Raw genomic sequence first — 11,175 nt, forward strand, 5'->3', positions numbered from 1 at the left:
GGGGGGGGGGCAGGATTTCCCGCAGATCCCAGCCAGGTCCCTCCTCTGCAGTTTGAAAAGAAACTAGCAGCGATTAACCCTCCCAAGCCAAACCTACCCAGGCTCCTTCTTAACCTCCCGTCCCCTTAATTCTGTGCCTGACCTGGGCAACCAGACGTGGTAGGGGACTGGCCTCCCAGGGAAGGGCAGGGGCCAAGGTGTCAGACCCACAGGCTTTAGCCACCAGCCTACCCCTCTGAGCCTCAGTGTTCTCATCGGGGAAACAGGTTTCCCTAACCTCCACATAAAAGATGAGGATTTGGTGAGAGTGGAACGCCGGGTGGGCACAACAGGCCATCTTCCCCTCCACAAGGCCCCCACTGCCGGTAGGAAGCTCACACCCCAGTCGCTCAGGCCTCATTTATCTGACATAGGGAGGTTCACTCCAGACGGAGGTGACTTTGCAGCCCTGGTCCCTATCGCTTCCTGAGCTCCTCTTGGGAACAGGCCGTGCAGCCCGCCCAAGGAGGCCGCTATCTGGGGAGGAGGCAGCCCAAACCTCTCTCCAAGACACCAAGGAGGGTTGGAAGGGACTCTAGGGACTAGCTTGGGCAGGGATGGCGAGTCTGGGCTGGTAGGGCCCTGGTCCCGCTCCTCCCACCCCCCAGTCAGGAGACTCCAGCTCCTCCCTCTCTCCGTCCACCCGGGAACTGCGCTGCCCCTTTAAGAGCGCGCGGCCCCGCCCGCCCCCTCGGGCCGGAGCCGAATTCCAGGGAGGCGGGGCGGAGACAGCGGGCGGGTGCGGAGGCCTCAGCCGCGGGACCGGATTGCTGTGGCTCGGGCGGCACCTCCCTGCGGCGGCCCGGCCCGCTCGGCCCCGCCGGGGCGATGCTCCCCGAGGCCGCAGGATGAGCCAGGTGAGCGCGGGGACCCCCAGCACCCCCTGCCTGGCGCACACTCCCGGGGACCTGGAGGCTGCGGCCTCTGTTCCCCCGAGCTGTGTGACCTTGGGCAGCCCCGCACCCTCTCTGGGCCGAAGCCCGGAGGACAGCCGGGGCTGTCGGAGGCCATTCTGAGTCCCGACCCGCACGCACCCAGCCTGCGGCGCTAGGGAGGCTCCTCGGAGGAGGCGGGGCCTCGCTCCGGCCACCGGGCAGCCCGCGGCGCTGGGGATCAGCAGCGCGGCTCAGGTCGGCCTGGCTTTGCCATCCTCTGCTCTGCGACCTTGAGTGAGCTCTTACCCTCTCTGCACCTCAGTTTCCTCATCTGTAAAATGGAGATAATATCACTGGCACTCAGCCCTGGGCAGGGACATTGAGTTTACTGTTACTATTACTGCTGTTACGTCGTTGTTATAATGGCACAGTCCTCACGGAAGGGGAGCTGAGGGAGGACCCTGCACCTTCCCAGAGGAGGTGGGAGGGGCATCAGCCTTGAGCGATGGAGCTAACCATTGCTGCGGTTGGGACCTGGATTCCTGTCCTGCCTGTCCATTGAGTGCAGGGCTGTGGGCTTCATCTCTCTAGGGCTCCGCTTTTCACCCACCGTATTGGGCAACAAGGATGCATTGCAATAAGGGCAATAAGGATCCCACAAATGTGTCCCTTTGTGGGAGGGAGGACACAGCCAATTCCCCCATTGCCCCCACCCCCAAAGAGCAAAATAGCAAACATTTATAGATACTAAATCTTTCACACAAATTATCCCATTAGGTCTTGCAAGGAAGGTAATATTGTACCCATTTCATAGACGAGGAAACTGAGGTACAGTGAACTTTCTCACAGCCAGCACACGCAACCAGGCATTTGGTCTGAGATGACAGGCTAGTGTGGATGGTCTGGGGCTTAGTCTGTGCTGAGTCCTTACAGCATTCCTGTGTCCCTGCCCACCCACAGTGACTCGGCCGGCCCGGCCATGGCGGACCCGGTGGCGGGCATCGCGGGCTCGGCAGCCAAGAGTGTGCGGCCATTCCGCTCAAGTGAGGCCTACGTGGAGGCCATGAAAGAGGACCTGGCTGAGTGGCTCAACGCCTTGTATGGCCTGGGTCTGCCCAGTGGTGGCGAGGGCTTCCTGACGGGGCTGGCCACAGGCACCACCCTGTGCCAACATGCCAACGCCGTCACTGAGGCCGCCCGCGCTTTGGCCACTGCCCGCCCAGCCCGCGGCGTGGCCTTCCAGGCACACAGCGTGGTGCCCGGCTCTTTCATGGCCCGAGACAACGTGGCCACTTTCATCGGCTGGTGCCGAACAGAGTTGGGTGTGCCTGAAGTGCTCATGTTTGAGACTGAGGACCTGGTGCTGCGGAAGAACGAGAAAAGCGTGGTGCTGTGCCTGCTGGAGGTGGCGCGGCGTGGGGCCCGCCTCGGCCTGCTCGCCCCTCGCCTTGTGCAGTTTGAGCAGGAGATTGAGCGGGAGCTCCGCGCCGCGCCCCCGGCCCCCAGTGCACCTGCTGCTGAGGAGGATGCCACCGAAACTGCCACTGTGGCAGGGGCTCCTGCCCGTGGGCCCCGCATGACTCCCAGCGACCTGCGCAACCTGGACGAGCTGGTGAGTCCACCAGTGAGTGTGCGTGCTCATGGCCCTGCTTGTGCCCCCACCGTGCGCCAGCGATGGGACAGCCTGCCCCATGGAGTGGGTGCACATATTGAGCACCAAGTGTATACCTGGCCCCAAGGAGATAAGCAGACCCAGAGAGGTGCTGGTTGAGGTCACGAGACCCAGTAGGGCCTGGGATAAAATGTGAGCTCCCCACCTTATGCGCTTCCTGTGTGCCAGATCAGTTCCTTCATCCGGGGGGCCTCATGATTTGAACCCCTCTGTATGCACTTGAGTGGACAGTTGCATCCACAACATCACAGAGCTTGAGGTTGAGTGGGTACCTGTCATGCTTGGCCCTGAGCAAGGTGCCTGGCACACAGTAGGCTCTCAGTGAGTGCCTAGGGCAGGTCCCGGGGGGGGCTCTACAGGCCCACCCACTCTCCAGGGGCTTATCTGGGAAGCCAGGCCCAGAGCTGCCACTGCTGCTAGGAGCCAGAGGTCCTCTTAGGAGGACAGGATTAGCTCTACTGTGAGCACAGGAGGTGCTGGACCCCGCCCCCAGCTCCCTCCTCCTTTTCCCAGGACCTAGGTATCCCTGACACCCCCGCACCCTGGCCAAGAGTTGCCTTCTTATCAGAAGGGCAGGACTATGATGTGCCTGTCCCAGAGTGGGTAGCTGGAATCCGTGGGCAGAGGCTGTCACCCCTCCCCTGTCTTGGGGACAGGGTCACCCGAGGCTCCACCTGCTCATTTCCTCTGGCTCCACTGTGGGCTGGGAGGCGGGCAGGGCCGCCCACATAGCCAGCCTGGCAGCTCCTGGCTTAGGGGCGGGGGTGGGGCATGTGGGCAGATGTGTGCCTGTGTGTGCATGCTGGGTGGTGTACTCTACGTGTCTTTGACACTGATGTGGTGTGGGTTCCCTGCACTCGTGTCCCATGGCCTGCGTCCTCCCAGAACCTGGCCTCCCTGTGGGCCTCAGCCTACATGTCTGTGAAGTAGGTGAAGGGGGCAGGGAGTGAGGATGGGTTCCAGGGCTTCCCCAGGCTCAGGGGCCACAGGGTTGTGCCTCACTGGGGTCCCAAGCCCTGGCCTGACCACAGACCCTGACCTCCGATAGCCAGAGGGGAAGGAGAGCTGGTGAAAGGTCAAATGTAGAGGCTGCAACCAAGTCTGGGGCAACACGATCTATGTCCCCTTTCCCCGGAAGGACCTGCTTCCTCCTGACCCTGGAGCTGCTGACATCAGGCCCAGGAGGAGGGACTTGATCCCTGACCTCCAGCCTCTCCTCTCTGGCCTCAGGTGAGGGAGATCTTAGGCTACTGCACCTGCCCAGACCAGTTTCCCATGATCAAGGTCTCAGAGGGGAAGTACCGCGTGGGAGACTCCAGTCTCCTCATCTTCGTGCGGGTAAGAGTTTGGGACTGCCCGGCAGATGGCAGTCCACAGTGGGCTGCCAGGCCCACCAGACAGGCCGTGACCTGTCCACGCTGGACTCCCACAGGTGCTGAGGAGCCACGTGATGGTGCGTGTGGGTGGCGGCTGGGACACTCTGGAGCACTATCTGGACAAGCATGACCCTTGCCGCTGCTCCTCCTCGGGTCAGTGCCCCTGGCAGGGATGGGGGGATGGGGGAGCGGGCCAGCAGAGGGCTTGTCTCTGTGGCTCCACCCTTCAAATGCCACCTGTCCTCTCACCTTGCAGCCCACCGCCCGCCCCAGTCCCGGGCCCGCACCTTCTCCCCACAGAGGGTGTCTCCCACCCCCAGTCCCCGTGCTGGCAGCCCAGCCCCTGGGGCTGAGCGGCGGAGCTCCCGGCCAGAGGTGACGCCCATTAGCTTACGCAGCTCAAAGGAGGGAACTGAGACCCCACTCAGGTGAGAGGCACTAGGACAAAGGGGTGAGGGGTCCAGAGGGGGCGGGCATCCGCCCTGGCCTGGATGACGAAGGAGCCTGTGCTCCAGAGTGACTCACCCTGGGAAAAGTTCCCGTGGGTGGGGGCAGGCCTGGCTTCCTATCTCCATGGCAACCCAAGCAACCCAACAACACAGCTGGGGCGGGCCCTGGGGGCTGGGCGTCGGCCAGTCCTACCGCTTCCCTCTGGCCTACCCAGGAAGCTGGAGGCCTGGGGAGGGCGAGCTCAGAGCCTGGCTTTTTCTGCTGCCTGGGGGTGGGGGGGGGGGGGGGGGGGGGGGGTGGCTGCTGGAAGCTGCTGCCCAGTGGTTCACTTCTCTCTGGAAGTCCCCAGGACAGAAGCCCTTGATTGCCCCCACCCCCACCCCAGGTGTCTTCCCCAGCCCCAACCCCTCAGCTGCTTGTTCCTTCCTCTGCCTGCTCTTCCTACACGCCAGTCCTCTCTTGAGATGCCCCATCTCTCTCTTGTTCCCCTGCCCCAGGGTCCGGGACCAGCTGCCCCCCCATCCCCGCTCCCGCCGCTGCTCTGGGGACAGTGACTCCTCAGCCTCCTCAGCCCAGAGCGGCCCCCTTGGTGCCCGCAGTGAAGAATCAGGCACTGGCTCCCGGAGGGAACGACCCAGCCGGAGGCTGACCACAGGCACCCCGGCCTCTCCAAGACGGCCTCCAGCTCCGCGCAGCCAGTCCCGAGACCGGCTGGATCGAGGGAGGCCGCGTGGGGCCCCAGGAGGCAGGGGAACCCAGCTGTTGGCCCCCAGCCCTGCCCGACGGGCCCGGAGCCAGAGCCGTGAGGAGCAGACCACGCTGCTCGTGCGCAGGGACCGAGATGGGCAGCACTCATGGGTGCCCCGGGGCAGGGTCAGCGGGGGCTCAGGCAGGAGCAGCCCCCAGACTCCCCGGGCTCGCAGCCCTGCAGCCCCCCGGCCTCTGCGGGTCTCCAGCCCCAGTCCAGAGCTGGGCACCACACCGGCCAGTGTCTTCCGCACCCCCCTGCAACTTGACCCGAAGCAGGAGCAGCAACTGTTCCGGCGCTTGGAAGAGGAGTTCCTGGCCAATGCCCGAGCCCTTGAGGCTGCTGCTGGCGGGACCCCCCCCTGGACCAGCCTCTGACCCAGCTCGGCCCCCAGACCCTCCAGCTTCTGACTCGGCCTACTGTTCCTCCAGCTCCTCCTCTTCATCCCTCAGTGTCCTGGGTAGCAAGTGTGGCCAACCTGGGGACTCTAGTCGGATGGCCAATGGGCTGCCCAGACCCCGAGGCCCAGTCCTATCCAGCTCTTCTGATGAAGGCAGCCCCTGCCCTGGTGTAGGGGGCCCACCAGATGCACCTGGGAGCCCCTTGGCTGGCCTGGAGCTCCCAAGGACCTGGGCACGGGGCCGGGTGGACACACAGCCAGACCGAAAACCTTCACGCATCCCAACGCCACGGGGCCCTCGTCGCCCATCTGGATCCACAGAGCCTGGGTCCTGGCATGCCCTGCACTCAGTGAGCCCAAGGGGAGAGCCGGATTCCTGGATGTGATGAACCAGCCCAGCTGCCCCTGGACCCCATTCCTTTTTTTCCTTTTCCTTTGTGGCCTTAACCCCTCTGCATCAGGGAGCCCCCCCCCCCTGCCTCTTGGGTACCAGACCTCATGGGACCAGACCCCTTGGGACCACATGGCACAATGGGACCTCTGTTGTACATTCCGGTTGGGGGATGAGCGTTGCTATTTAATTACTAATATTATTGAATGCCTTAGAGGAGGCCAGTGAGGACCCTTCCTGAGGTCCTCTGGCCTGCAGAGCCTGACAGTAAAGTATTTGTTCCAGCCGCTTGTGTCTGCTTCCTGGGGTACCTTTGGGGGCCCCTTAATCCATGTCGGGATTCTGGCATTAACTGCCAGGGAGCAATGCCTGGCAACTCTGACCTCTAAGGTTAAGATCATGCTACCCACCCAAGAAATGCTAGGTACACTTGTATGCTTGCATTGGTTCCCCCTTTATTACCTCCTGAGAGGTGTGATTTAAGATTGTCCACTGAAACCCCAGAAGCTACCTGAGAACTTCCAATCAGGTTCATAGCAAGTCCCTTTCATCCAGTGGGATTGTAACCCAATGAGGTCCCAGAAAGGATTTATCTTGCCCAATGTAGCTTGGGGCCTGGTTGGGTCCAATGAGGCACAAAGAGTCCTGTCGCCCAGGAGACTGGGTGGGAGGTTTCCAAATCCAATCAAGGAGGAGACTTTGCCTAGTCCAATCCGAGAGAAGTTGGGCAATTGCGTCCAATCCAGGTACCCGGTTCATCAAACTGGGACCCTCCCCCCACCATCGGCGTTGTCGTCCAATTCGGTCACATGAGGCTGCAGCGCGCCGGGTGCAGCGCCCCCTGCAGGCGCAAGGCCGGGTGCGCGGGACGCGCGCGTACCAGAGCGCAACGCAGCAGTTCGCGGAAGAGACGGAGCACGTGCCAGTTGTACTTGGCGGAACACTCGAGGTAGCCGCAGCGCCAGCCCCTGCGCACCAGGGCGGCCAGCGCGCGCCGGGGCCCGAAACGCAGCCGCTGCCGGTCCCGCTTGTTGCCTACTACGAGGATGGGCGCCTCGGGTGCGCCCGCCGGCCTGGGGGCCAGATGGGAATGAGGGCTGCGGTGCCGGACACGGACAGCCCACGGCCAGAGAACGCCCCACCCCCACCCCAAGGGGGTATGTACACTCCTGTGGCCGGAGAGCCGCCCCGGGAAACACGAGACCCATGTGGCCCAAAGACCGCACAGCTGGCAGGCCCGACACGCGGCCAGGACTGGGGAAGAACCTACCCACTACCCTCTGGCAAAGGCCCAACAAGACTGGCAAAAACTCCCCTCCTCCGCCCACAGACACCTGTGGCCGCATCCCTACCTGGTCTCTGAGATGCGCTGCCGCAGCGCCTTCACGTAGTCGAAACTGTCCGGGCTGCAGATGTCGTAGACCAGCACGAAGGCGTCCGTGTCCTGCAAGCTCCAGTCCTTGGGGTCCGGCCACTCCTGGGGCGGGAGGCCGGAGTTTGCCAGAGACCTATTCTCACTGTCCCACGCCCAGACCCTCTAAAGGGACTTGACACTAAACCCACAGTTCATCCTCAGGCCTCAGCCGTCGCCATCTCCCCCGAACTCTCTAGGCCCCACTGTCCTCACAGTCGCCAGGGTAAAAATGCCTACCCGTGCCTGAAGCCCCTCAGCTACCAGCCCTCCTTCACTCTCGGCCTCCTCTCAGCCCACCCCTCATCCTCCTACCAGCTTTCCGAAGCTCAACGTGGGTCACGCCCCTTCACTCCCTCCCTGGTTACTACAGCTGCCTCTAGGACTAATTCCAAAGCACCAGGCTCCGTGTTCCCCAGGCCCTCAGAGATCACTGATGATGGGCAGCTGTGAACATTCAGGCCTCCCCGCCTAAACACATGCTGTTCTTTGCACGTGGAAGGCTTCTGCCACTTCCTTTAATCGAGACTTCACTCATTAGGGGCGCCTGGGTGGCTCTGTTGGTTAGGCCTCTCACTTTGGCTCAGGTCATGATCTCATGGTTCGTGGGTTCAAGCCCCACATTGGGCTCTGTGCTGACAGCTCAGAGCCTAGAGCCTGGTTCGGATTCTCCCTCTCCCTCTCTCAAAGATAATTTAAAAACAAAACAAACAAACAAACAAAAAACCCAAAAAACTTCACCCACCATTCCCGGGTCAGCCCAATTTTCCCCCCCCCCCCCCCCCCAGGAAGCCCTGCTTAATCCCACTTGCTCTTTCCTCTTCACCTCTCCCAGGCATCCAGCTCCAAGAATTCAAAGTCTGTCCTGGACTTTGCATAAATTAAGGAAATGAGACTCTGCTCCAACCAAGTCACAGGAATAAGGGAGCAGAGAATGACAACTCCCCCCACCCCTGACAGTGCACCCCTGTGTCTGGCCCCTTTCTCCCCCACCGAGGCTCTGCTTAAGGTCCCAAACATACAATGCTCACCCTCAGGAAGGCACAACCATGCTCGGCCATGCACTGATCCAGACCCACCAGTGGAGGCAGACAAATATACAGGCACTTACGTGTGTTTCAAAATCCCCTGGCCTGATCTTGGGCAACTCCAGGCCGGCAAGAAGGAGAGACACACAAACCACCAGGACACATTCATCGTTCAATCCATGAACACAGTTGGGCACTCCTGGGCTGTCCAGGCGGACATGCACGTGTGCACCAAGCACATCCCCACCCCCTACACGCTGTCACACGCCCCTGCCCGCCCTTCGAGCCGCTACCTCTGGACCCCCGGGGTTCTGACTCGGGGGAGCGCCGTCGCCGTCCCGGATGCTCAGGTCGTAGACCGCGCCGTCGAGCAGCACCGCGGGCCGGTAGAGGCGTGGCCCGTCCGTGGGCCGGTGGCGCTCCGGGTAGTCACCGAACAGGAACTGGCGGATGATGGCCGTCTTGCCCACGCCAGGGGCGCCCAGCACGGCCACCCGCAGGCTGCCCCCCATGGCCCGCGCGCGCTGCCGCGCCCTGCGCTGGAAAGCCTCATGGACCAGCGCCGCGCCGTGCGCTCCGCGTGCCCAGCCCCGTGCGCCCCGACCCCACGCTCCTCATCGCCCCCTGGAACACCCGGGACCCGGAGAGGCCAGGCCAGAGGACGGAGCAGGCGGCGGGAGGGCAGACAGATAGTCGAGCAGGCCGACGGAGGACGCACGAGCAGCTCCGGCAGGTGCCGGAGCTCGGGAGAGAACAGACCCCGCCGTGCGCCGCGCAGACACCGCCGCCTCCGATCCGCAGCGAGACTGGGGGCTCCGCCCGCAGTCGGAGCACCGAGGTCCGACCTCCTGGCCGCGCGGGTCCTGCAGCGGAGCGGGGCGCGAGGACAGCGCTGCCTCTCGGAGCCTCCGTCCCTCTGTCCTTCTGTCGCTCCGGCGCCCTGAATCGCCTCCCCAGCCAGCGGCGCGAGCGAGCGGGCGCGCGGAGCCTCCCGGAGGCGGAGATGAGGTAACCGTCTGCCCGCCCCTCCTACCTCCCCCTCTACCCACCCGGGACGCCCCTCCCGGGAAGGGTCGCGGGAAGGTGACTGGGGCGCAGGGAGCCCGGGGAGGGACCCAGCCCCCTCCGCGTCCCGCGCTCCTCTCACCAGCTCCAAAATAGAAGTCCCTTCCCGCCCACGTCCGCGTCCGCTCCTCCAAGCACCGCTCCCCCAAGCTGGCTCCAGACAAACCCAGCCCGCTGGAGTCAGGCCTCCAGGGGTCGGATCTGGCCCCAGCTGCGTGACCTTGGGCAAGTCAGCGCACTGCGCTGGCTCTCTGCTCCATATTCATCACAGGCAAACATCTTTCTTGAGAACCTACTACATGCGGGGGCCCTTTACTAAGCTGTTGCTTAGTGATCACTGAATCTACAGCCTTATTCTGCTTATCTCCGTTTGAGAGAAGAAAACAGGCTGGAGAGGGGACTCTTCAAGGTTGGGGGACAGTGGGTGGCCCCTGACCCACAGCCTTGTGGTCTCCTCTAGGGAACCCTCCCGCCTTTGTCCTACACACAAGGGTAAATGGCCAGCATTAAACAATGTATCAAATGGCCATCATCCAGGTGGGGCTGAACAGAGTGTGCTGAGCTCAGTACACACTGGGTCACAGCAGCTCAGCCCCAAATCCCTGTCCCAACAAGGCTGAAAGATCCAGAAATTGGTCAACACCACCTCTGTCACTGCTAAGGCCAAGTTTTCTGCCTGAGCCTCCACCTGTAGCTTCACTCAAAACCCAAATTCCCACCTCCCTGGAGCTGGTGAGAAGCTCCTTAACCAACACAGCCTGGAAAGTTTGGGTTGGTCCAGCCCCCATCCTCTGCCTCTGCTTGCCTCCTCCCTGCAGAGGAGGGGCTCCCACTTCTCTGACCAGATAGATGCCCAGGCACTGGGTGAAATGTACAGACATCAGTGTTTCTGCACTGGCCAAGAGTTTTCACTTACCCATCTTTTCAACACATATTCCCAGTCTTACTGCTTGCTGGCACTGGAGGGGGGGAGGAGAGGAAGAGGGAAGGGGAAAATCCTACCTTAGTAGAGTAGGTTCTAGAACACATGGGATCCAGGAATTGTAGGAGCAGAGACAATAAGCCCACTCCAGCCTGAAGGAACTGGAGGAGAGAGGAGCTCAGCCCTGAAATGAGGAGAGGGTGCATCCTCCAGGAAGCAGGTGATGGCAACAGAAGATGTTTCTCCAGAGCACTGGTTGTGTTTTCATCCTCCCACGTCAGATAGGGAAACTGGGTCTGCTTTCACTCTTCTCCTCAGCCTCTAGGGAGCTCAGAGTGACTTGTGGCTACCTCTGGCAGGTGTTCTAGGTCTCAAGCCCAGTGAGTGGGGACTCCTGGCTTCATCTTCCTTTCCTGCCATGATTCTTTCCCTTCACCCAACTATCCCACTCATTTTCTGACATTTCAAGCTTCTGGGTTTTGTGAGCTGCCTCAATTCCTTGTGGGGAACAAGGCTGAGCATTAATAAACTAAGCCCCACTTCCCTTTTGGCATTCAGCAGGGTGTGCGGCTGACATCAGGATGGTCTTCCTTAAAGCCCTGGTGGGACCCACACCTCTGACTGGAGCACCCTCTCTTCTTGCTCTTTGGGAGCAAGCCCACTCTTGGGAGCCAGTTCTGGGTATCCTTCCTCTAGAAAATCTTCATTGCTTCACTCTCTGTCAGAGTGCCTTCCTGGGCAAGGCTTCTTCAGGACCAGCAAACAGGGGTGTGTGTGTGTGTGTGTGTGTGTGTGTGT

General features: G+C 61.9%; 2 protein-coding genes across 2 annotated transcripts; one reads left to right on the forward strand and one right to left on the reverse strand.

Annotated features, from left to right (window-relative positions):
- The first annotated feature begins 560 nt into the window (after nucleotides 1-560).
- Nucleotides 561-6,237, forward strand: GAS2L1 (growth arrest specific 2 like 1). The gene is given in 7 exon segments (XM_049618976.1): nucleotides 561-896; nucleotides 1,875-2,526; nucleotides 3,817-3,924; nucleotides 4,019-4,115; nucleotides 4,219-4,390; nucleotides 4,910-5,516; nucleotides 5,518-6,237. Coding segments are annotated over 6 exon segments (2,046 nt in total). The 5' UTR covers nucleotides 561-896; nucleotides 1,875-1,893; the 3' UTR covers nucleotides 5,947-6,237.
- Nucleotides 6,238-6,283: 46 nt separating this feature from the next.
- On the reverse strand, nucleotides 6,284-9,506 carry RASL10A (RAS like family 10 member A). The gene is made up of 3 exons (XM_049618977.1): nucleotides 8,684-9,506; nucleotides 7,304-7,428; nucleotides 6,284-7,024 (listed from the first exon to the last, which is right to left on the reverse strand). The coding sequence occupies exons 1-3, from the start codon at nucleotides 8,900-8,902 to the stop codon at nucleotides 6,757-6,759; spliced, it is 612 nt and encodes a 203-aa protein (XP_049474934.1). The 5' UTR covers nucleotides 8,903-9,506; the 3' UTR covers nucleotides 6,284-6,756.
- Between the last annotated feature and the right edge of the window lie 1,669 nt (nucleotides 9,507-11,175).

This window comes from Panthera uncia (genome assembly GCF_023721935.1).
Source record: "Panthera uncia isolate 11264 chromosome D3 unlocalized genomic scaffold, Puncia_PCG_1.0 HiC_scaffold_8, whole genome shotgun sequence".
Taxonomy (NCBI): domain Eukaryota; kingdom Metazoa; phylum Chordata; class Mammalia; order Carnivora; family Felidae; genus Panthera; species Panthera uncia.